The sequence below is a fragment of the Heloderma suspectum genome, chromosome 1 (assembly GCF_057233095.1).
Source record: "Heloderma suspectum isolate Gila_16-S chromosome 1, 16-S_ref, whole genome shotgun sequence".
Taxonomy (NCBI): Eukaryota; Metazoa; Chordata; class Lepidosauria; order Squamata; family Helodermatidae; genus Heloderma; species Heloderma suspectum.
In genome coordinates, this window is record NC_139458.1 from 340,797,340 (window position 1) to 340,823,777 (window position 26,438).

General features: G+C 40.5%; 1 protein-coding gene across 17 annotated transcripts in view; it reads right to left on the reverse strand.

The window, feature by feature from the left end:
- Positions 1–26,438, reverse strand: part of REPS1 (RALBP1 associated Eps domain containing 1) — a 62,820-nt gene that overhangs the window by 20,461 nt on the left and 15,921 nt on the right. For 8 of the 17 annotated variants that reach the window (XM_084827673.1, XM_084827685.1, XM_084827679.1 and 5 more), the window contains 9 exons: positions 25,760–25,913; positions 22,385–22,512; positions 21,734–21,896; positions 21,006–21,069; positions 18,959–19,113; positions 16,951–17,087; positions 6,392–6,472; positions 3,769–3,856; positions 492–593 (listed from right to left, as the gene is read on the reverse strand). In XM_084827673.1, coding sequence (XP_084683799.1) covers positions 492–593; positions 3,769–3,856; positions 6,392–6,472; positions 16,951–17,087; positions 18,959–19,113; positions 21,006–21,069; positions 21,734–21,896; positions 22,385–22,512; positions 25,760–25,913 — 1,072 coding nt within the window. The remainder of the gene's footprint in view (positions 1–491; positions 594–3,768; positions 3,857–6,391; positions 6,473–16,950; positions 17,088–18,958; positions 19,114–21,005; positions 21,070–21,733; positions 21,897–22,384; positions 22,513–25,759; positions 25,914–26,438) is intronic. The other 9 variants (XM_084827682.1, XM_084827684.1, XM_084827677.1 and 6 more) reach the window with 3 other exon arrangements.

Here is a 26,438-nt window from a genome sequence, read left to right on the forward strand (position 1 = left end):
AATACAAAGATGAATCTATGTGTACTTTGCAAAGTTTGTATGTTTTTTCCACTGCCACAAACATAGATTGAGTAGCTGTTGAATGTACTGGTTTCCTAAATCATGTTTACACAATGGAGAAAACATATGTGCTACTGAAAACTTGCAAATAGATTAATCTTCACATTTCAGTAATTTAACATGAGAAGCAACTCAGACTGCTCAAAGACAGCATTAGGATATAAGCGGCTGCTAATATCTAGAAAACCTTTCCCCAAAATACTGTTGCTTGTCCCATGGGACTACATTTTCAGCAGAGTATCTGATTAGTCAGGGTGAAAGAGTGAACTACTGGAAAACAGCCTTAAGTACAAGATCTAAGAAAAAGTACAGTTTAGGTAAAAATAGCATAGGTTATTTTCTAATGGAACAATATACTAGGATAGTCAAGTTAGTATTGGCTTGCAGGGACAGGCTAACATCTTAGTGGGAAAGTAAACACTGATACTTGCCAACTGTATTTCCCCCTACAAATTTTACAGATGAACTCATTTTACTTTCTTCTGCAAGATCAGGGGACTTCACAAGTAAAGGACTCGTGGGATTCATGTGATCTAAAAAGGAAAAAAAATGAGTAGTAATAGGTTTATCTACGTCTCTTCGGATGGAAAGTTTCAGTTAATACTGAGAGTCTGACATTGTATGCGAAACAATATATTTCTAAGCACTATGGCTTGGGTCTGAAGTTGCTCTTCTGTTCATGTGTGTTATTTATGCCAACTCCCAACTCCATCTGCAGCCTCCACACTGGGAAGTATCCAGTGCTGCCACTGTCGCTCTTCTCCACTGCACCACCTTTATTTGCGTTGCGCAAGCAGTACCCACCACCAGCACAAGAGGAAGCTAATGCTTCCTAGAGCAACTCTGGAAATGAGCAGAAAAGCTCGATTCCAGAATGGGACAGGTCATTGGAGCTCCCTTCTGCTAACTCCACTTACCTATTCCGTTATGAAAGTTAGTGTTTTTTAACTTGTTTCCAGTTGTTTTAGGAAGTGCTAGCTTCCTGTTGTGCTAGTGGTGGTTTCCACTAGTGCATGAGCAGTATTGGATACTGCCCAAGATATCCCACAATACCCTGCACCAACATGAGCAGATTTTCAGGAGGCGCAGGTGCTGTAGGGGGACGAAGGAAGCAGGAAAGCCCCATTCCATGAACATGAACTCAGTTCCATTCATGGAAGGAAAGTTCAGATCCAAACCTATATTTTTAGGAATATTAAAATCACTACTATAGAAAAGGTATTATAAGCAATAGGAAAATGCTATGAAAAGTCACGCTTCCATATTTTTATTCAAATCCCATTGCCAATGCAGGTATTTTCAGTTGACTGTACAAAGGTGTGCAAAGTTTAATGGAAAGCTATTCCAATGAAAATTATACATGTTCTTGAACTCATATTACTTTTTGTACTATCGCTCCAGCCCCCCCCCCATGTTTTAGCCTCCCAACAAACCTGTAACATAGACCCAGAAACAGTGGCCTTCTAAGACTTAACACTAAGCAATATTTATGTGAACGAGACTCAGGCTTCGTAGCTCCTCTCTCACCTCTTCTGCTCTGACGTGGCCGTAAGGAGGAAATTTTGTTCTCCATGCTGTGCTCAACATCTATGTGAAACCACTGGACTGATGTGTCACCAGTATTGGATGACACCCAGCTCTCTCCTTTTCATCAAATCCAGGTGAGGCAGAGGGTGTTCTGAATTGCTGCCTGGGTGCGCTAATGGGCAATGAGAGCCAATGAAGTGAAACTCAATCCAGACAATATGGAGGTACTGCTCAGCCTCTTCTGGAAGGGGTTGCACTCCCCACTAAAGGATCAAAGGCTATACCCAATTTTGCACAAATGGAATTGTGCTTGCACAACAGACCTTTCCTATCCTTTCCTCCCTCCTCCGGCATTCCACGGGCCCGCAAAATCTGCTCCGGAGGGTTCCACAACCACTTGAGTGGATTCAGCAGGGTGCAGGAGCTGTAGGAAGAAGCCACTCCACTGGCAGATGCTATTCCACACAACTGATTTGCACCCCAGGTTCATAGACTGGAATGTCCTTGGAGCAAGCACAGCAACTGGAGACACAGATGGCCTCCATGACGCAGAGCACCTTTTATCAGCTTAGCCTGATAGCTATGACCCTATCTGGACACAGAAAGCTCACCTAGTTAGAATTATTCATGTTCTGGTAATCTCTCTTTTTCATTTACTGCAACATGTTACATGTTGGGCTGCCTTTGAGAACAGTCCAAAAACTTCAGCTGTTATAAAATAGGGTAGTGAGACTGTTAAAAGGGACTTGCTGATACAGCTGTATTGTTGTTGTTGTTCAGTAGTTCAGTCGTGTCCGACTCTTCGTGACTAGCTTCCAGTCCATTTCTGGGCCCTGTCCAAACTGCTGGTATTAATCTTTAAAGCCCTAAATGGCTTGGGGCTGGGTCACCTGGAGAATTGTCTCCCCCCATATATAACTGCCCGCACCCTCACATCATCTTCAGAGTCCCTCCTTTTGGTGCCAAATGAGACGTGAATGGCTAATAAGGAGAGGACCTTGTCAGTGACAGCACCCTAGTTATAGGAACATAGGAAGTTACTGTATACCGAGTCAGACCATTGGTCCATCGAGCCCAGCACTGTCAACACTGACTGGCAGCGGCTCTCCAGGGTTTCAGGCAGGGATTTTTCCAGCCCTACCTGGAGATGAACCTGGGACCTTTTGCATGCAAATCATATGCTCTATCACTGAGACATGGCCTCTAGTTATGAAATGGTCTCCTCAGAGAGGCTTATCTATTTTGTGTGTTTTTTGGCATCAGGTGAAGATCTTTTTTTCTCTCCCAGGCTTTTTAGTCCTTGTTTTTTCGTTTTTTGTTTAAAAACAACACTGTGTTTTTAGAATTTTGCACTGCTGTTGATTTTATTGTTTTGCTGTTTTAACTTTTTAAGGCTTTGTGTTATGTTTTATTATGTTCTGTATTTTATGGTTTTAAGCTCTGTTTTGCGAACTGGCCATAGCGCTTAGGCCACTGGGCAATACAGAAATGTAATAAATCACAGAATTATCACAGATAAGATGTTTATGTTTGTTCTGTGTTTCCTTTTTAGATACAAATGTCTGTAGTTGAAAGTTTAATAAAAAATAATATTAGCAAAATGATGAAGCCTTACAACATGTTCCATTAAACAGCTTTAAGAGTTTACAAGACTAAAAATCCATTATAAAGGGGGACAAATAGGCCTCCTAAGCATGAGAGCTGCACAACCTGGAGACTGCAACAGAGGATCCTGTCCTGCACCCCAGGCAGATGAATCTCAAATAGCAACTGGATGGAGAAAAAGGCCCCAGAGGAAGAACACAGTGGGCAAGCAAGCTTAATGTCAGATACCATCTTCAAGGTGGTAGAAACATCCCAAGCAGTCACTGCACTTCAGTGTTAAATTTCTAAACCTCTTCCAATGCTAAAATCTGCCCAAGGAAGTTCCGCAGCTTCTTCTATTTGCAAAACAGATATATACCATAAAGCTTACAATTCACTTGACACTATGTTATGTTATGTGAATGGGACAGAAATATTGATTCCTTCAAGAACCACAGTGTGACGACCTCAGTAAGTTCTGAAATGAATGCACTTTTCACTCATTAAGTTTTCAACCAATACCTAATTTATGCCTGTGAAAACTGATGCTTGGCTCTTTACTTATTATTCAACACTGTAACTGCTAGCAACTCTTACCATTTCCAGTTCTTTTCAGCTCCATTTCTTGCATGTGAATTTTGCTTGGAGTCATTCGAATAGGAACAGGATGAACAATAGCAGTATCCTAAGATAGAGATGGATAAAACTTATTTATAGTTTAAACCAATTACTTATTCCAAGTTTAGACATACTGCTTATAACATTTTCCATTAAAAGCTTGAATCCCTGTCCTTTCATTCTTTCAAAGTGTCATGCATATGATCTGTGCTATATAAATAGAATTTATGCATTCTCTTAGGGGTGGCGGGTTGCATTTCTCTTTTGCTGAAATTTTTGTATAGCGCTTGCAGAGAGGCAAATATGCATGTGCCATATCTTCAACATTGCACTTCCATTTACAATATTAGCAGAAAATGGATTCAGTTTGTGTAGCAATAAGGAAGTGTGATGGTGAAGTTATGCTCTTATTGTCTTTCACTCTTTTCACACAGATAAAATACTCCAAATGTGGGCATGTAACACAGCACACCAACATCATTTAATTTAAGCCCAGCATACACACGTAAGCCAACCAGAGGTATTACTTCTCTCTTTAAAATTCATATATGCTCTTAATCAGTGACTGGCATAATATTGTGCTTCAGTTATCTCCACCCACATTTTGTGATCATCCTGAAGTGGGTAGCTCTTTTGCTGGCAAGCCACATAGGATCATACTTTGGAAAAATGTCTGCTCTGCATAGTGCAGATCATCATCACAGCAATGTCTACTGGCATAGTTTACTAAACAAATGCCTGACATTTCCCTTAACAGTTTGCACACGATATTCTGCACATTTCTAAATAATTTGCTCAGAGACATATGTGGCTTATCTCTAGTAATTTGGTGAGGTAGATATACTGATGTTGATGGTACAGAAGCAGCTGCTAGGGCATATCGCACTACAAACACGTCTTATTGTACGGTGAGAAAACCTTAGCATAAACAGTCCATTTCTGGCCCTCCAAGATCAAAGGTGGAGGTAGAAAGGCTGTTTCTTATCTGCTTTGGTGCATCTTCTAAGCCAGTTATTGACTCTGAAAATAAACAATGCTAACTAGATAAGTGTATCATGAAGAAGGAAAGATCAAACTCTGCAAAGTCTGGGAATAAAAAGGTTGCTCCCTGTGACCTGAAGTGACACAATGTTACTATCAATCCCTTTTCTTTCCGCATTCCTTAAAAAAAACAACTACCAACTGGACAAGAAATGTTTTCCACATTTCAGAAAATGTTTGTTGCTGACTATAGCTAAAACTACATAATTTAGATAAAAGTTGAGACACATCTTCTTGTACTTCTTGTATCATACTCAGCAAAAGGGGCTCTAAGGCAGTGACTGTCAAAATGTGGGAGCAGGCCATCCTGGGGGGAGCACAATACCTGACAGATGGGCAATGGGCAGAGTGCCAAGTTCCAGAGAGGGAGGTCTTAAGAGCAGCCTTCCCCAACCTAGTAACCTCCAGATGTTTTGGATTTCAGCTCCAATCAGCCCCAGCCAGCACAGCTAATGGTCAGAAATGCTGGGAGTTGCAGTCCAAAGCATATGGAGGGCACCACGTTGGGGGAGGCTGTCCTAGAGCATGCAGTTCCACTTTCCTCTCAGCAGGTTTAACATACCAGCTGTGGAAGCTGCAGAGTCAGGGAACATATAGCAACTTTTAGCCACCGCAGTTCTTCCCCACTTCGGACTCCTTCCCTGGCTGGTTTGAGGGGCGGTCAGAGATACCTTTCTCTAGTTCTGTAATGACAGTGTGAAATTTATGCCCCAATTTACAGATTCATATGCATAAAGCAGTGAACCGCATATATACAGCTCTATGCAAAGATTCTGTGTAATCATGTGCCAGTGGGCTGGTGGACTTTGAGGGCAGAGTAAGATTGCAAGTGAGCCTGTGCCCAAAAACTGAGAGAAACACTGTACTAGAATAGAAGATATAATATAAATGATTTGATAGAGTATCAGTTGTCTTAGGGTCAGTTATACCATATAGGCCAGCCTTCCTGTGTGCAAGATCACGTGGAGAAGAGGCATCTATCATGTGGTTGTGCTCATAGTGGCCAGTACTGAATGCATGTACTCAGGAGCAGTCCAACAGAGAAAAGAAGTTGTTAGCTTATGAGGTACACATAATAAAGGTGTGTGTGTGCGCGCGCGTGTGTATCCTTTGGGGTACAATGGATAGAGAGCTGGATCTAGATAACCTAGATTGCCCTGGGTATCTTTGGTCATGGTGGCCTTTGGCAAGTCACCGTATTTTCTTGTTTCAATTAAATTTTTCAGAACAAGGCAGCTAACAAGCTATACAAGTGTTAAAAAAACAGTATTTCTCAGGGTTGCTGAAATGAGTAATAATCTGAAAACATTCTATACAGTGAGAATACTCTAGAAATGAACAGATCTCATTTTATCCTTGCATTCCTAAAATATTCTACTTTTCTATTTGAAGTGGTGAACAAAGACAAGATTTCTCTAATGAATCTTAAATAAAATTAAAGTCTGCCACCACTCCCAACCAAGCATTGTAGAATCATGCATTAACAGACAAAATACAATTAATGAAATTTTTGGAGTTAATAAAATTAATTTCAAACAAGCAAGCTAAGTGATTGACTTACAGGATCAGCTGGTGCAATGTTAGAATCAAATTGGGTCAGAGTTTGTGAGCTTGAAGAGCGTTCACTAAATGTCTCCCACTGCTGAACAGACAGAGGAGAGACAAGTCAGCATGAGAGGTAAGAGTAAAAGTTCCCTGGAGAAGATTTAGTGTAGTTCAGAGGTTGCAATGGCGGTTGTTTTATTTTCAAAAATTGCCAATATACACATTTAAAAAACATTTTGAACTTCAGTCCTTCATAATTTTTCAGTGCAACCTTCAACTGTCTTGAGTACCGTATGGGCTACAAATCAGTATGAGAAAAACTTAAGAGATTTCTCTTATGTGAGACAGCATATAAATTTAATAACAAAATCAAGTTATCAAAAGTGGAAACTTAAAAAAAAAACATTGGATGCCATCAGTGTAAATACTATGAAATTTCTCTGGAATTTTATATACTTTTTTACACATCAATATAAATTAAGAATAATTTTTCCACATTAAATATTGGAAACATTTATCTTTTGAATTCAAAAATACTAACAGGATTATGTTCAATTTGCCAATGCAATCAATGAAAAATGTTTCTAATCTGAGTACATTTTATACAGATGTAGAAATATTTAATTTATAGTTGAAACAATGTAAAGGATTAGAAGTTCAAATTCTGCAATCAATAGTTAAATCATTTCAACAAGATATAGGACATGCTCTGTCATAATACATAACTGCCAAGTAAGTTTTTCATGCTCAAAGAAAGACACAGGCACAACAGGAATAATCAGGCATCAAAGCAATTAAGGAGCTGGTCTAGGATATGGAAGTTAGATTATTTCTCAGAAGAGAAATGTTAATTTTCCTCTGTTAGTTGAACAGTGAGTAACTATTAGTCAAATCAAAACACTGCAACAAACCTGTTTCAGGTGGCCTTTATATATTCTCCCAGTACTGCTTATCTATGAACAGCTGCCACATGGCTGAGAGAACATTTAACTGACCAACCATGTGAGCAGGGCCTAATTACAGAAACAGCTGCTCTCAGATAAAGAGCTCACATGTGGCTGGTATAATGTATATGGGACAACTTAGTCAAGGAAAAGAAAATGCTTTTACAAGTCAATTTCTCATTATCAAGAGCTCTAAATTTCAAGTATTTTCTATCCTGACACTATTTCCAAATATGAAAAAATAGAAAATTAATGCTCCATTTAGAAAAAAAAATCACATTATATAACCCTTATACCTATGTAAAGCTAAGAATATGGGATATAATGGCCAGAATCCAAAGATCCGTGGAACTAGTTCAGTGAACCCATGGGGGCATTAAACTTGTGTTTCTTAAACAGCAAATCTCCATACTGCTGCTGGAGAATTTCAAAGCAGTTTGTGATATGGCAGTTCAAAGAAGAGAGACAAGAACTCCACTGGGCCCGCACAATCCCACTGAATGAGTCTTAAGTCAAAGGTGAGCAGAAAGCAGATCTGGATCTACTGGTAGATCTCTGGGTAATTTGAAGTAAATCAGCAAGGATTTCTGATTCCCAACTGTTTAAAAATAGCAACAACAAAATGACCCCTGCCCTGCCCTGCCCCCCACTCTAAATTGTACTGCTGAAATAAAGCTTGGGGTAATCAGGAGTGGATGTGTGCATGGACAGACTCTGAGCTCTGTTCAGTTCTGGTATCCAAAATGAACACCTAAGCTAAGAATTATTTAAGTCAAAGTGTGAGTTCACACATCACACTAAGCTACCCTGAAAATAATCCATGGTGGGTATGTGTATGGCTTGTCCATTACTCCTGACAGATGATCGCCTGCCCAGTAGGTTGCCATTGCTTCTTTCTCCCTCAGTCCCTCTTAGTCCTCCTAGCTGCTGGACATATCCCAGGAGCCTTTGTGGAAGACATTGTTTCCTTGTTCCCTACATCAGCACCCTTTCCGCCACTGACCCGCTGGGGTTGCCGGCTCACAAGGGAAACTGCTCCCACCTTCCGCCAAAGGAATGTAAGTTTCTGAGCCCTTATGAATGCAGGAACTTTTTTTAAACGCTTTTTTAATTTTAGGGGTCTTGCACAAGTGCACAGGACCATAAGACTGCCTGTCTGCTACAGAGCCCAGCATAGCCATATCGCCTCGCTGTCAGCATCCTTGTTAATTTCATCCTCCACCAGTTCTTCTGGAGCAAAACTCTCTCTCTCTCTCCCCCCCCCCCCCGGCCCCGACACACTCCTGCATCAGATCGCAAAAGGAAATAACTTTCTGAGCCCCTATGAATGCAGGAACGCATTTGCATTTTTTTTCCCTCCAAGGTCTGGGGCAAGTACAAGGGCACAAGACCACCTACCCACTGTTTAGCCAAGCATACCGATATCCCCCCTCTCCCTTGCTAGCAAACACCTTATTTTTTAAAGGCTGCTTCACATTCAACTGAAGTAATAACACCTACCCCTAAAGCTCCTTCTCTCCTGCAGCCGTTAGCCACTTTCAGCTACCCCTACCCCTGCATGCTTGTTGCTTCCCTTCACAGGTCTCCATTGCTAGCTGTCAGATGTACATAAGGGTTATAGAGCAGTGAGCAGGATAACTAAACATAAACAAATTTCAAGGCAGAGCAGGAACTGAGTGGGTAAACATATGCAAATTTCAAGCCAAATCCATTAAAGCACAGTGTAGTTACTGAGCTTTAGCGGATTTGCTCAAATTTCCTGAAAATAAATGAATAAAGTTAAATTTGAACATATCTCCCCGAAGGTGAAAAAAAAGTTAAATATGTGCAAATCTCCCTGAAGGTGAAAAAACACACACATTAAATTTGTGCAAGTATGCAAAGGTGGGGAAAAGGTGTCATTGTCTAGGGAAGTAACAAAGTAGAAGAGTAAGTTGACTAGTATCATTTGATGATGTAATAGAGAGATATCATTAGCGAGTTCGTGAGAAGCAGTTGACAGGGTTTTTGCTACTCTCGTCAGGTGGCTCTCTTGCCATTCTAAACAACCCACCCTGAAGAGACCCTGACAGGTTCAGATATCACAACAAGCCACCCTAAACCACCCTACAAGTGATGGGTTCTCAGGGCGGTTTGCAAAAACCCCTGGAAAAACCAGTCCAGGTTCGGATGTTATGCTAAACCACCCTGCAACCACCCATAATGACAACCCACTGTGGCTTAGTGTGACGTGTGAACAACGTCAAAGACTGGGTTTGGATGATTGTGATGGAGAAAGATGCCATTGTGGCTTCCCCCCTGCCCCCGCACGTGCCGTGTGTGTGACTGCCATTTGCATAATCCCCCGCAACGCAGCACGGGTTGGCGCATCGTCCAAACCGGACGCACGGTGCAGCAGGGATGGCTTCATACCCAACCTAAAACCCACAACATACAGTGGAGGTTGTATGGTGGGTATGAAGCCACCCCAACCATGCTGTGCACCTGGTTCATTTGACACGCAAACCCATGCTGCATCGTGGGGGATTATGTAAATGGTAGTCATGAGCGCAGCATGGGTGAGGGGAGAAGTCATGATGGCTTCTTCCCCCATTGCAATCATCCAAATACAGCCGAAGTGTATGGCTTTTACACCATGTTCTCGTTGGTGGATCTTAGGGTTCTAGTAAAAAAAAAATTCGATCCCACAAGCCTGAAGTTTGACCACCCCTGGTCTAATCAGCTTTTAGATCCTGCCCAATATAATGCCTGACATGTTCTATATTTTAATGTTAAGACTTTCTACTGATGTGTCCTAAACTCTTAACATATGTTTTGATTTATGTCAGTACTCCCCCAAAATCAAACCAGGAACCCAAAAGTCAACAAACCACTTCCTAATGATAAACAGAAGCTAGCAGTGAGCTATATTCCTTGAACTGCCCAAGTGTGATACTGCTTCTGCCTTTCATAATCATCCCTGGATGAACCTGGTCAACATTTAATAATTGCCTGATCACTGGATTTCCACCTGACTACTGCAACCCCAGTGTGCCTGTGCCTGTCTTCTTGCCTACTCCTGTTATCAAACTAACACTGAAAGATTCTATGGCATTTGGCTATGGCAAGCTGATGGACTTTGTATTTGATCTTGTTCCTTTCTTCATTTTATCTTCTCCACTGTAACCCAATTTCCAGTTTTACTTTGTACTAACTTCTGGTATGTACTAAATTCTTTAGTCCTAACTCTGGAAAGATTGTTCATATGCCCCGTAGAAAGGCTTGATACTGTTGATACTTGCAAATCCTCCCATAGGAAAAGGCAGTTTATATGCTTCTAAGACTGGCCTGGTTCACATGTAACGCTAACCCATGATGTGGTTTGTTGAAATCTGGCCTGTCATGGCCCTGATTCACACATAACAGTAACCCATGGTTTATTTAACCCATGGTTTGTTGAACTACCAGGGCTTGTCTGGCAGACTATCCAACTGGCTTGTTTCCCTCCTCCTCTGCCTGCTTCCACTCTCTATCCCAAATCCCTTTGCAACGCTGTAGCACTGGCATGTATTTTTGCCCACTTTTGCGCACCAGCTCTCTAGCCTAGCAAAACCACCATGAGCAACACATGGTTCTGGGTTCACATGTAATTACAACCCATGGTTTAAACAACTCAGAGTTCATAACCCAACAATAAACCATGGGGTCTCTTTCTGGGTTGTTTGTAGTTAAGAAACCATGATTTGTTAGCAGGACTGGGTTTGCACATCACAACAATCCAGAAATCAACAACCCATGAGTTAAATAAACCACGGGTTAGCATTACATATAAACCAGGTCACTGTGTCCAAACCCATCCCTATAAACAAACCATGGTTTGTTAACTAGCTACAATCCACAAATAGACGCCATAGCTTATTGTTGCCATATGAAATGTAGCTCATTGCTGTGACTTGCCGTGATGTCTGAACACAGAACCGTGGCTTATCCCTAGCTTGTTTGCACTACTGTTCCCGCTGAAGCAGAGGCACCTAAGCAACAGCAGCCTGAAAATGAAACTGCTCTGAAGGATGGTAAAATGGGCAGGGGACAAACAAATCAGAAATAGGGAAAACAAGCCGTAGTTTGTTTACTCATCTGTGAGACAATTCATGGCTAAAGCAGCAAACCGTGGTTAACAAAACCCATGACTTAATGTTATATGCGATCACAGCCATCAACTGTTGCACCATATAAAATTGGTTAGAAATTAACATTAATTGGAAATGCTACTGAAAAGAGTTCTAAAGCAATATAGCCAAAATACTCTGACACTCACTGAACTTGTTTAATAGGTATTTTAGAGCAGTATACCTCTGGTGGTTCACTTAAAATAATTTTATTTAGTTAACTAATGTATAAGTTACACAACATTTTGAATTATACACACTATGATATATTAGCACAAATTCACACAATCTTTGTTATTCTAGAGTGCCAGACAGATACAGTCAGGGCCAGAAATATTGGAACAAGGATAACTGTTTTGGCAGTTGGCCTCTGTACATCACCACATTGAAGTTGAAAGGAAACATATCCAGATGGGAGCGAAGTCAGGACTTTCAGCTGTAGTTCAAGGGGTTTGACAAAAGTGGGGCACTAACCATTCGGGAAGGACAGCCAGTGGCATACACACACACACATCATTGGTGGCTCATAAGTAATGGAACAAACCAACATCATTTCAAACTGAAGGATCGCCTTCAATACCTGGATGAAAATCCTTTGCAGTCAATGACTACCTGAAGTCTGGAACCCACAGACATGACTAAATGCTGAGTGTCCTCCCTCGAGATGCTTTGCCAGGCCTTCACCGCAGCTGCCTTCAGCTGCTGCTTGTTTGTGGGTCTTTCTGCCTTCAGTCTTGTCTTCAGTAAGTGAAAAGCATGCTCTATTGGGCTGAGAACAGGTGACTGACTTGGCCATTGAAGAACATCCCACTTCTTTGCCTTCAGAAACCCTTGGGTAGCTTTTGCTGTGAATTTTGGGTCATTATCCACCTGCAATATAAAGCGGCATCCTATCAGTTTGGCAGCATTTGGCTGAATGTGAGCAGAAAGTATAGCCCTATACACTTCAGAATTCATCCTGCTGCTTTTATCAGCAGTCAGGTCACCAATAAACACCAGTGACCCGGCTCCACTGGCAGCCATACATGCCCATGCATAACACTGCCTCCACCATGTTTGACAGATGATGTGGCATGCTTTAGATCATGAGCTGTTCCTTTCCTTCTCCATACTTTTCTCTTCCCATCATTCTGGTACAAGTTAATCTTGGTTTCATGAGTCCAAAAAATCTTATTCCAGAACTGGGCAGGCTTTTTTCAGGTGTTTGCTGGCAAAGGCTAATCTGGCTTGTCGGTTCTTGAGTGTTACCAGTGGTTTGCACCTTGTTGTGAAGCCTCTGTATTTACATCCATAAAGCTGTCTCTTGACTGTAGATGTTGACAATGACATGCCTACCTCCGCAAGAGCGTTCTTGACCTGGCTAGATGTTGTGAAAGGGTTCCTCTTCACCATGAGCAGAATTTTGCGGTCATCCACTTTAGTTGTCCTCTGTGGTCTTCCAGGCCTTTTGCTGTTGCTGAGCTTGCCAGTTAATTCCTTCTTTTTCAGGATGTTCCAAACTGTTGTGTTGGCCACTCCCAATGTTTTTGCTATCTCTCTGATGGGTTTATGTTGTTTCCTCAGCCTACTGATGGCCTGCTTCACTCGCATGGACACCTCTTTGGACCTCATGTTGGGAGTTCCAGGGAACAGCTACCAAATGCAAATGTAACACTCAGAACCACCTCCAGGCCTTTTATCTACTTGATTGGTCATGGGGTACCCAGGAAACAAGCCACACCTGGCCATGCAGCTGCTTATCAGCCATTCGTTCCATTACTTATGAGCCACCAACGATGGGGGGGGGGGGTGTATGCCACTGGTTGTACTTCCTGAATGGGTAGTGCCCCACTTTTGTCAAACCCCTTGAATTACAGGTGAAAGTCCTGACTTCACTCCCATGTGGGTGTGTTTTTTTTTCTTTCAACTTCAATGTGGTGGTGTACAGAGGCCAACTGCCAAAACAGTTATCCTTGTTCCAATATTTCTGGCCCTGACTGTATGTAGTCTCATATGAGTAACATATATTTGTCATTATGGTAACCCTTGAGACATTTCCAACATGATCTGTCAGGATTCCTCAAACAGACGTTAACTAGTATAACAGTTAGAAAAATTGGTATAAATTTAGTTTAATTTTGCATGTGATTGCCTGGATGACATTATCTTTAAAAATAACCTCTATGTAAATCTGAGAGATAAGCAATTCAAAAACAGACATATGAAATCATGGGCTCCAAATTAGACATTGACCTGGTTCACATGATCAAACAAACAGCCCAGGGGGGTTGTTAAAAAAACCCTTGCATAACCTGATGGCTGGGTTTGCACAACACAGCAACCCACAATCAGGGTTTGAATATGCAAAATGCCAGTTGGCACACACTACAGCTCACCATTAACGATCCATGTTGGGTTGTTTGATGGTGCAAACTGGCCCAGTGTGTCCCACAGTGTTTAAGAGAAAGGTGAGGTCTAAAAAGCTTAACTAAACTGGGCAGTTTAACAAGAATTTCAACCAGTCACAGTTGGTTAAAATCAAAGTTGGTACATCAAAGTTAACCGGTCTCAAGGCTGACATAAAGACCTGGTTCGCACAATACGACAACCCACCATGGCTGACCCATGGTGGGTTGTGTTGTGCAAACCCAGCGTGATTTCAGTAGGGTGACATATTTTTCACGAACAAGACACCCTGAGAACCCATGGCTTGTTTTAGGGTTGTTGATACCTATGGTGGCTTCTTGTGTTGTCTGAACCCGACAGGGCGACTTCGTCATGAGTTGTCAGGAACAACAACAGAGCTGGCCAGCCAGTGCAGCAAAATCTGAGGTAGGGACTGAGGAAACAAGTTCTGCTGCAAACACGCCTGGGATACATGCTGGAGCCAGCAGGAGGACTGAGGGAGAAGGAGGGGGGAACAAGCCACAGCAAGCCTGATCGTTTGTTGGGTTAGCAACTGAACAACCAACCCATGGTGGCTTATTCGCAGGGTGGCTTACCATGATGCGTGAAGCATCCCAAAAAGGTGTGAACACAACGGCCCTAATTGGACATAATGAGCAACAGTTCCAAGGGAACCTTCCATCCATGGTTTGTTTAGTGTTATATGCAAACCAGGAACTCTGGCCTGTCTCTCCTGTGACAAACCAGAGTCATACACCAACAACAAACCACACTGCTTGTAAATGATAAACTCAGAATCCTGACTTTTTTTTGTTCAAAACACTGAATCTATTGTCATTATCATCATTATCATTTATATACTGCCTCATTTGATAAAAAGCCATCAAGGCGGTGCAATTCTATTTTACCCTTTCTAAAAAACTTTATATGGACTTTGTTTTGGTAGTTCATAAGATAATTCAGAAGAGTGACAATTCTATATGTTGTTCTAGAGCTTTCAAAAAAGTCTGTTCCTCTACCTTTTTGGTTTTTGGTCTTCTCTGCTTTTGCTTGCAGCTTTCCTGGTAATATTTGTGCCTGCTAACAGAGTTCAGGTGCACACTTGAGAAATGTACACGGAATAGAATACCTATTCAGAAATACAAAGCATGGAGGATATGCATGGACGCATAATTGGCCATGCCTCCCCACCACACTTTGTATTTCTAGATGACTGAACAGAGCTCAAGTCTGGACATTTTTCTTTTGAGTCAGTTAATAGCAACAGGATATACAATCTAATAAACAGTAGTATTAGTAGTATTCCTTAATAAATTTGCACTACTTTCTGTTTTAAAAAAAAAATACTACCCTTTCTTTGCTGCTCCTCTCATTCACATACCTATGAGCTCGTAATTCGAAGATTATCTCTTTAATTTCATTCCCTCGTATCCTGAGCATTTGTGTTCTACATTCCTCACCTCCAAGCATCAGGCTTTGGAGGGCGCTTATCACTTATTTTCTTTACTCCTGACATACTGACTACTGTTGGAGAATGTCTGAACACTCAGATTTACAGACACAGGGCAGTATCCAAGCAGGCTGCTCTGCAAGCAAGACCCACCACTGATTCCATTCCGCAAGCGGTATCCACTGCTTGCATAACAGGGATTGCACAGTGGCCCACTTGGATACTGTCCATAATAACCCTTGTGGGTTCAGATCAAAGCACATATAGTTTAGTATTCTTTTAATCAAGCAAAGGCCCATTAGGCACCTCTGAACGCTCTTAAGAACAGCACAAAGGTGATGGCCCCCACATCTTGTAATTGGAAGTATACTGTCTCTAAGCACAAATTATAAATGCAGCTATCCTGGCTAAAAGCCACGAATGGTGCAATCCTATGCAGGTTTAGACAGAAAAAAAGCCCTACAACTCCCAGCATTTCCCAGCCAGTATGGCTGACCGGGGAACGCTGGGAGCTGTAGGACTTTTTTCTGTCTAAACCTGCATAGGATTATGCCTTAAACTACCTACCCCTTCTCTGTAGAGCGCTGGCATCTTCACTGTATACATTTAGCCAAGTTAAGACCTTCCTCTTCCAGCAGACATTTAATTTCTAATCTGGTGCTCTGATTATTAACGCTACTGCTGCCTCCATATTTTTAATGTTTTAATATTTTAATATTTTATTATTTTGATATTTTCATTTTTCTATTTTATTGTTTCTGGTTTTTCTTTTGGCGACTGTAAACTATCTCAAGATACCTGCCAGTTGGACAATATATATGTTTAATAAATTAATAAATATTCCTCCATTAATTCTGTAATGCTTTAACAAAGCCATTAATTAAAAGGTTCTGTTGTGGTAGGCAATGCCATAACTATGCATACCTAGCTAAGACAACTGCAAATTTTTGGTCTTCTTTGGAATGAGAATTTCCCTATGTCTGCACATATCTAATTATGTGGTTAGCAGGGGATAAATGATAACTGATATTACTGCCATATTATAATTCGTATTTCTTATATACTGAATGAAGATTTTGCTCAAATCATAAATGGGGAAATAAGAAGTTTTCTTAAACAAGTAGCCCGACTACATTAGATCCGAGAAATGTAAGACTTGAATATACTTTCTATGGTCCAGGAGCTAAAGGAGGGTAATTTTAGGAACCAAGATTCTCCAGATCCAACCTTTGTCTTTTACATAGGAAATATTACTGTCAAGTCTTTCTTGACTCCCATCACACAGGTGTGAAGTTGCATCTCGAAATCATACAACTAAACTAACAAAGGACCTAATGCTTGATTTAGAACAGGAGTTACTGACAAAACAGCCCACTTTTAAAGACCAAGGAAGGGAAAAAGAAGAAACATTATTAACCCTGGTTTAGGTACAAGGTATAACTGAGCATTTGTTAACAATCCCAAAATATCCCCTTAGATATTATGAATTAGGAGCAAGTTTATAAGCACTTGCTGTTTACTGCAGTGAACCCTAAAAATGAGGTAAACAAACTAGATTTTATAGTGCAATGACATCTAGGCTATATTGTGCCATACATTCGGTCTTAAAATAAGAAACTTCCAGAAATGAGAATATATTTTTGCTAACCTCACTGCTTTGATTCAGTTCAGGCCATGTTTGATTTAGTGATGGCATTGATGGTGATTTGCTTGGAGGTGCTTCTGCTGGTGAACTTGCATAACCTACCTCACCAGACTGATCCCCCACTTCTGAAACAGGAACCACTATGAAACCCAAACACAATAGTGTGTTAATGTCTTACAGCTTTGTGTTTTAAAGCCTATTTACTAACCATAATTTGCTGTGTTTACAAACCTCATTTAATAATTATGGAAACGTACTCGCAATACATGTTGCTTAAGTACATTTATTGGCTTGGATGCAAAGATACCTGGTGTGAGCGGAAATACACTTCTGCTTGCCAAGGTAGCCCTGTCAATTTCTCCTGATTTCCCCATCCTACTGCAGCCCAGTGTGCTCCATCACTCACCATTCCAGAGTCCCTCAACCCCCCTGAGTAGAGGAGGGACAGGGGCACAGGGGGATGTAGGGGAAGTAACCAGAAAAGTCCTGTTGCACAAGCAAAGTTCCACTCATCTAGCTCTGTACCCAAGCCACTATATATAACCACTGCAGAAAGTGAACGTTACAAGAAGTGTAGCCCTCACTTCTGCAATCCACTGCAAGTTACGGTTACTGCAGAAGTGAGGAGTACAAGGAATTTAACACTATTCTGTTTTAAAATGTTTTCCTAGCAGTTAATATTCTTACAATTTATATTTCATAGAAGTTGAAAGAAAATAATAGTCTGAACATAAAGAAATACAAGACAAAATGAAAATCAAGATGCTTCCTATTTTTATGCCCTTGATAGCTACTAAGCCACAGCTCATGAACAGGGTGACAGGATCCAAAAAGGACTTTAGGTGCAACATACTTGCAAAGGGCTTTTACTGAGATTGAGGGTGGTACTGATTTTGTCTTCTAGCAACAGTCCCTTATGGAATCCTGCTCCAATGTGTCCCGGCCTTTCAGCTTAGTCGTTGGATGCTACCCATCTTGCTTTATATATGTGTGTATACATGCATGTATTTATTATTTAACAATTCTTATGAATCACTTACATTAAAGAAATTTCTAAGTGATGTACAAAAATACAGTAGAAGATAATACTGTATATTATTACTGTATATTATTACTGTATACAGAAGGCATTACCTTCCTGAGATATAACATGATAGTCTTATGCAGGAATACAAATGTGCTTTTTATTAACTTATTCATGGCATCACAGGAATTTCATATATTGCTCTCAGGTTTTCAAAGATCAAACTCCCTGAAAATGGCTCCCCTATAGCTACAAAAGAGAGCTGCCGTTACTACAAAAAAGAAGCTGCTAGCTTGTATGCAAGTTTACTAACTATACAATCCATTCTAAGTCTTCTCATTATATACCCATCATATTTTCAATCATTTGTCTAACAGAACCACCACAGAAATAAGAAATCTCTCTCATTAAAGCTTGAATATGTTGCTAAAAGTATCCATAAAGTTTCCTGAAACAGGCCGAACAACAACTTCCCAGTAACCTCTAAGGGGACAATTTAGTCGAAGTGTGGGTACAGTGCCTGCAGAATTCTTACAGGGGGCAACAGAACCCTGTTTACTTTGTCCAACATGCACAGTAAGTATAAATTCTGTACTTTGTATTTATGTCTGTGCAAACATCCCATAACCCAATCCAGCCCTCCTTCTACATGTTATCCACTCAAGTAACTTGCATGGTACAGAGAGCAAGAACTGGTTAATGAGATGGGAAATGAACATAGACCTTCTGTTCCTTGCAATAGCCCCCTTGAGCTGCCTGCAGGATGCATGTTGGGTTAGTTAGCACTATTAACTGAGTAATAGATGTATTTTCCATGTGTAAGAGGGTAGGAATTCCTGCCTTAAAGAAGATCAGTTAAATATATATGTACAAGTGAAACTAATCAAATGAGCATAATTTTAAGTAGTAAAAAGTTAGCCAAATATATAATATACTACTTTTAACAATATTTCTGAAGAAACAAAAACTTTTTAGAAGAAAAAATACCTGCCGAGTCTTCCAAATCAATCAGCTTGGGCATTAAACTTTCAGGTAATTTCTCAGGCAAGTCATAGCCATTCTTCCTAGCAACTACTAGATGGAAAGCAGCACAGAACTCATCTAGTGTTAATGCACCATCTTTATCAAAATCTGACAGCTCCCTGAAAGGGAAAAAGTATGTATTTTATTCCACTCCTTGGAAAATAAAGTTTGATAGAATTCCAGCTATCCTTCAAATATAGCACTTGTTAATTAATTTGAAAAGTTCTAGTGAAGATCAGGCTTTATAAAAATGGGAAAATATTAAACTCAGTAATACTAGGGCACTCAGATTCTAAAACACACTGGCTTGGATTCTGAGGTTGGAACTTGGTACATGGGACACTCCTGCTGGTGGAAGGGTGGGGGAGGCCATTTTTACCAGTCCCCCCTACAACCTGCTGAAAATTTGCTCTGGAGAGTTGGAGATCCCTCTAGAACAGTGTGGCATGGGGGGGGGGGGGTTACAGGGGAAATTGGTAAAAAACATCTTCCACCCCCTTCTGCCAGCAGGAACCTCTGCTGGATCAAATGCTCATCCATTCACAAAAAGACCACTCAGGATCAAAGCCACTATGTGTAGATGTGTAGAGAGGAGCTAAAACGTCTGAATGTTCTTCTGCACAAAGAAAGCTAGTATATCCGGGAGAAGTGGTCAAGCCTAGACTTTTCTTTTTACTATGCGCGGAATGTCTGATTTGAGGGAACATTCAGAATGTAGCATGACTTCCTACATTTGCAATCAAGTAGTACAGTCTAGCAGATACAACATATTGGGCTGCTGTTCATCTGTCTTACCTCTTAAATCAGGACCAGGTCCCTTCATAGTCAATGGAACCAAAGCGCACGCTTGTATGCTTGTTCCACTGATTTCAATAGTATTTATTTGCCAATTTAGTTGCTAATAACGTAATTGTATTATGCTCATCACACAGAAGCAAGTTATACTAAAGTTAATAGGGAGAACTCCCTCAATCCAGAGTTCCACTGTTGCTTTGATGTTGACACAGAGTTCCTACATTATAAGGATTCTTCACTCACTTCAATGGAGGCGACAGCTTCAATTGTACATTCTTTCACATATGTGAAGCTATCTCCTCAGTAAAAGAGAATGAAGAAGCTGGTGTACATTTGGGCACAGTATGTAGTACATGCCAGCATATACACAAGGAGCTGCAGCTAGATCAAGAAAATATGATCAGCACTGTGGAGAAGTTTCTTTTTCAATGCGCTAAATTAGTACTATGTACAGCCTAGATAATTACACTGACTGAATAGCTTTGTTTTCATTTTTAAAATCCTGTTTGAGAATGATGAAAGTGGTGAAACCTCTTTTGGACAATGGGTTGGATCTAGACTAAATTAGTTTCATTTAGTTCTCATTGAAAATAATGGGACTTAAGTCATGGTTAATTTGTGCCACTGATTGGATCTAATCCAGTGCATTTATACATACAATTGTAAAGTATGCTAATACTAAACAAAAAACAAGGTGTGTTTCAGTAGCTGCAGGGGCTTTATCATAAATTTCTCCCAAACACTGGGCAGAATCCAATGGGGCGATTACTCCCCCACTGATTCCTTTCTGCCCTGCCGATACCCTTCCGCAAGCGGTGGGTCTGCCCAATTCCACTGTGCAAGCAGGACCCAGCATTTATACAATGGAATTGGAAGGGCAGAAGAGAAATCTGTGGGGCAAAAGTGCCCCATCGGATTCTGCCCACTGGTTACTAAAATGAAACATGCACAAGCAAAATTGCCCTACTTCATGCAATTTTAACATGAAAGTACTAGTTCTGATGCTTGACTTTAAGCAGATTTCTGCTCAAAGTTAGGTCACAGGGAAGTTTGACTTATATGGGAAAAAGATTAAGCTCCAAAATTACACTGACATTTCAGTTAAATGTTTTAATGCAAATGATAAAAGGTACTTTAACTGCTAAGGTTAGCTGCATTACCAAAAACCTGCAACACTTAAAGTAACTACCCCAACCTAGTTATACTTCACACTTACCAAATGTGCGAAAGTTCAAGAATAGGAAGTTTTGATTTTGTAAAAAATTCTTTAGCTGCAGATCCTGAAAATATTAAAACAATAATGTTTAACTTTGATTCTAGAATTATAATCTTAAGGCTCTTAAAAATGTATTGCATAAATACTTAACAAATAGTGTTTTTTTTTAATATATAGGAGACTGGATGCTAAAATTCATTAACATTTCTCTAGAGTTATACTGTGTCCAAAAATGTCACCGCAGTACTCATCGCAAAATGCTAAATTTACATAGAAGTCCACAAAAATACTGGGTTGGAGCGTAGTGCCCTTCCATTAACAGAAGGATTTCTTCCATTCACAGAAGGGCCTTTGATTGAGCAGAGGTTACTGCTATCAGAACAGGGATGGCAATTTTAATTCCTTCCCTCTGAAGCCTTCTACACTATTACAGATGGTCCTCTGTAACAGATTTTTGAGGGTACAGAGGGCTGCAGGGAAGAAAGGGAATCACCAAAAATTGCCTCCCCACTTCTGTCAGTGCAGCCTTCCCATGCTGGCTGGGAATTATCAGAGTTGCAGTCCAACACATCTGGAGGGTACCAGGATAGCGAAGGCCAGAAGCACCCTTTCTGTGAACAGAGCTCCCCTCATGGAATCTTTAAGAATCAACCTAATGACTTTAATAGTAGAAAACTGAAATGAGTGCCTATCATACCTACTGTAACTTGAGTTTTTAAAGAACTCACCTGGGATATATCCATTTAGATCAGGCTGAATGGTTTTAAACTGATTTATGTAATACTGCCTTTGTTCATCCGTTATTTTCCAAGGATCATCGTAACTACTCGACTGCCTACGAATTTCATTTGTTGTTGTAGCTGATGCTACAGTTCGTACTGTTGTCTGGTCCTGAAATGAAACGTTTTTTTCTTCAGCGTTATCTAAATTTGTTAATGGCCTACAATTTTCTGTTTTATTTCTTATGAAAGGAAACCGTTATTTACTGAAGTAGCCTTCTGGTTGGTGCTAGTTGTGTGGAGCTATAAAGAAAATATTTTAAAGTTTAAGCAAGTAGACAGAAATGGCAACATCCATGTAAGCAACACAAAATTATGAAAAGTATGCAGAAAGTTTTTAAAAATCCTAAGCACAAAGAAAAGCTGGAAGCTATTTTGCAAATGCTGGCAGATTTTTAACTTTAAAACTTTCCTTGACTAAGAATTTTCAGTGACATTCATTCTGTGACAGAGATTATGTTTTAGGTAAAGAAAGCTGGACCAGAGACTGATCTTAAGCACACTCACATTGAGTCATAGCATGAATCTGTAGTGACAATATGAATGACTGACATTAACTGGGATGAAGCAAATTAAAAAAATACCAATAAAATGTCACACCTGGACAGAAGCAGGATGCATGGCTAAAATAGTACTGGTTGGTGTGTTATCTGCAAAACTGACCCAATTTTCTTGATGCGGTGGTGGTGAATGACCAGACCACATTGGATCACCAGCATTACAGGAGCCTGAAAATCAGAGCATAGTTCAGTTTCAAGGTTACCACACCACCTATTCAAGAGACGTCTGCCTTGAAAAACTTTTCCTAAGCATATAAACTTGTCATTACTTCCTTCAGAAATTCCAAGACCAGAAACTATGCAACTAGTTCTGTTTCTGGCACCTCTGAATTAGAGCTGGATACCCCATAGGCCTGACTAGACCTGCAGCTTCTTCAGTACTACACTGTTGCCTGTGTCTTAGTTCAGTAGACTAGAACCACACTGAAGTAGTATTGTATAGTGTTTTGGACTTCTGGCAAACTTGCCAAAAAGGAAGGCCACTACTAGCATATACAAAGACAGAGATTTGGGTTCTTAATTTTTCTGTACCACAAGTGAAAGTTTAGCATTCTTACATTGATACTTAGGAGGACTCTACACACAATATCATTTGCACTTAGACAACAGATTGTAATAGGGATCAGGCTTTTAAAAAAAAGAATTAGATTAGGACTTTACCAGATTACGACTCTTTTACTAAGAAATATTGAACACTTCAGTACAAAGGAAAATTAATCCCTCTACAATAATTGCCTAAGGTTGGAATCTGTATTTTGGTAGACGAAGGAAAAGATGTAATGCCCTTTTTCCTTTAAACTAACACAGGAAAATGTCTGCCATAGGGAAGGAGATGGCAGAGAAGTCTGCTTCCACCAGCCTAAACCTGGATTCAGTCCGCTAAGTTTCAGAAAACGTTTCTTGTAAACGAAGAAGTGATTTGATCATTTCTCAGTCTATGAATACTTACACTTTATCTAACAAACATAGGCATTTCATTTTCTCCTCATGAAAATGAAGTGCTCTAGTCAGCCCAGTAACTATATCAGATCTTACTTCTACCTATCAGTCATGGGCACTTCATTTTTGTTTGCTACTTTGGGTAGTATCCAAGTGGGCTGTTCTGCAAGTGAGGGTGCCACCACTTGCACAACAGGGATTTAGCGCTTCCTTTAGGAAACCTGGATACAAGTGGAAATTCTTGTTTCTGGATTGTGACAGGTTGGCAGAACTCCCTTATGCCTGTATCTCCTGTTATCAGTCCCACACAGTCACAGCTGTCACTCCAGCTCTCCATAGGTTCTAGACTTTCTCTGCACTCTCTCTCCCAGCAATCCTACCAGCAAGGAAAGAATGAACTGTATCAGGATAGCTGAGGGAGGATATTTGGGGGGAATTATGGGGGGGGCTACAATTAAAGCCTTGGAGGGATATACGTGGCCTGGGCAACAGGTTGTGCACTCCTGGCCTAAGCAATAAAAATAGCTAGATGAATAGCTGTTTATCAATGTCTTTAACAGAACTAGACTTGAGCCCTAGGTGGCCTCACCCAAGACTCATGCCTGGAGGAAAGAAATGTGGGACTAAGCAGAGACTGAAGACTGGAGCATGGAGAGGATGGATACTGAACAGGAAAGCTGGAGTCTGAAGGGGGAACTAGAAAAGGATCGAGACCATGCTCCTGATATTTATACTGGACTTCGCAAATCCAGAAGTCTCTTAATACCATGGATATGTGTTTACCATGATGCTATGAAAACATAATAACTACAGAATGCGGTAGTAGGTGCAGAATTCAATTGCCATATATATATTTAAAAATCTAGCCCTTATTGATAGAAGATAGACTTGAAAAAGCGTTGGTAACAGCTGCTGAAATCTCAAAAGTGCAAGAGGCGATGACAATATATAGTTTTCAGAGGTTGGGTGTTAATTTTCAATGTCCTTGCTCTGGTTAGGAAAATCAGAATAAATTATGCACATAGAAAACTTGTTTGTTCAATGTACATAATTTATACAGGTTGCAAATTTCTTTTTAGTGCAGAATGTACTGTCTGCCTACTATCTGGATAGTTATGTTTGGCATTCCTGTTTCCTGCTGGGCCTGGAGGGGACTCAGTCTTGAATCCATATCGCAGATGGCTCACCAGGCTAGATGTCAGTCAATCTGTGTTCCCTGGCTGTAGCTCTATATTTCCTGACATTGTCCAGCATCACATAATATTCAATAGAAATCTTTTCTTGGAATAATTCCAATTTCCGAATGTATCCCTTGAAATACATTTTCTAACGTCTGGAACACTTAGCTATCTACTTCTTTAAATCTACCATTTTTGAAATCACTACATAGGTTGTTCATTTTATTATGATAGTGTTTGTTTCTCTAAATAGGTTTTGTTTAGAGAAGGGTTGGACAACATGCAGCCTGCAAGCGGGCTTCCACTGGTTTTTTGTGTAGCCCCTCCTGAGTAGTGGCTGCTACTGCACCACTGGATTCCCAGCAGGACTGCACTCCTCCCAGCCCACCAAACAACTGTTTGGTGGCCTGTGGGGAGCATGATTTTGCTGGGAAACGGGGCACATGGGAAGATGTGGAGAACTGCTGGGCATCTGACTGCGCAGCCTCTTCCAGTGAGCACGCAAGCCACTTCTGGAGCAGAGGACGGGTAGGACATGCAGTGGGTTCCAGGAGGGGAGAATGCAGCCCCCAAGCTCACCAAAGTTATCCACCCCTGCTTTAGGGAAAGGCACCCCTATTTTAACACGTTTGTTCTCCCATTCTCTTCCTGCTATTCCCCAAACCACATTCTGTTTATATAGGATGCTATAAAAATAACTGAAAATAATGCAGTTAGATGCCAAGTGTTAGCCTGCAATAAATTCAAGGACTTCATTTCTTCTATGGAATTCACTGTTTAGAGCTTTAATTTGAAGCTTCATTTGCCTTTGTTAGGCATCTGCAAGCTGCCACTACAGAATCCCCCAATCACAAGAAAGTAAGTTTGGGCTTCCTCAAGTGCACAAATGACCACAAAAAAAGCTGCGTGAAACTGAACCACTAAAGGTACCAAAAAAAAAAAAGTCAAAGGGATACTGGAGGGTCAGAGCCATGTGGTCCCAAAGAGAGAAATCATATGATAAAGAACAGCCAGAATGAAGGTCAAAACAAAGGATGGGACATTGTACTGAGGCAAGGAAGAAGGCAAGGGTGCATTATCTTGACTAGGATGAAGGGAAGGTGCTGTTTGCACTGCGAGTTTATTCAGTGCACACTGGGATAACCCTGAGTGGCACTTGTGCCTGCCCTGATGAAAGTCCATACCTCACTAGAGACCACCCTACCTCCCACACCTCACTGACATATATTAAGTTATCTCTCTTTTTTGCAGAAATCCACTTCAGGAGACCTTTGAAGTGTAACACAAGACATTTATACCTGGTTGTGCTTCACTAAAGGGAGCCCAAAAAGGCCCAGGTCCAGCAAGAGGTCGCTCATTATTTCCTCCGCTGGGATGGCGGCTGTGCTTCCTCCATGTATGTGGAGAAGTTGGTGGGGACTGTTGTGGTGAAACAACTGGAGATGTGGACTCCTAATAAAACAAAGGAACTTTTAAAAAATTTACACCATGCAACTAGAACAGTTTTCTAAAAACCATTATACTTAAGAAGAATTTCAACATTTTTGAACAGGTATGGTATTAATAGAGGAATTGCAATATAAATAGTAAAAAAACACTGGATTTATTAGAACTGTTTCATGCATTTTGATGAATCTTGAAAAATTAAAGATACAGTATGAGTATCCAGTTCTTCTAATTTAGCCATGTTAAACTATGCCACATATTTTCACTTGTGGTATATTATTAGAACCCAGATCTCACAAGATGTAAGTTCTTTTGCATAATTCACTGTTCCATCTTCCACTCATCATATCTCCAAAATGATATCATTTTATTTATTATTATTATGTATGTCTAAGTTTCCTATTATGAGGCAAAAACAAGGCATTAAATTAACAGGTCCTGGTCAAAAGCTTATATGTAAGGAACCATATTAATGATAAAAGTTCATTAATACTTGTCCATGATTGAACCATTAAAAAAATTACCTCCAAG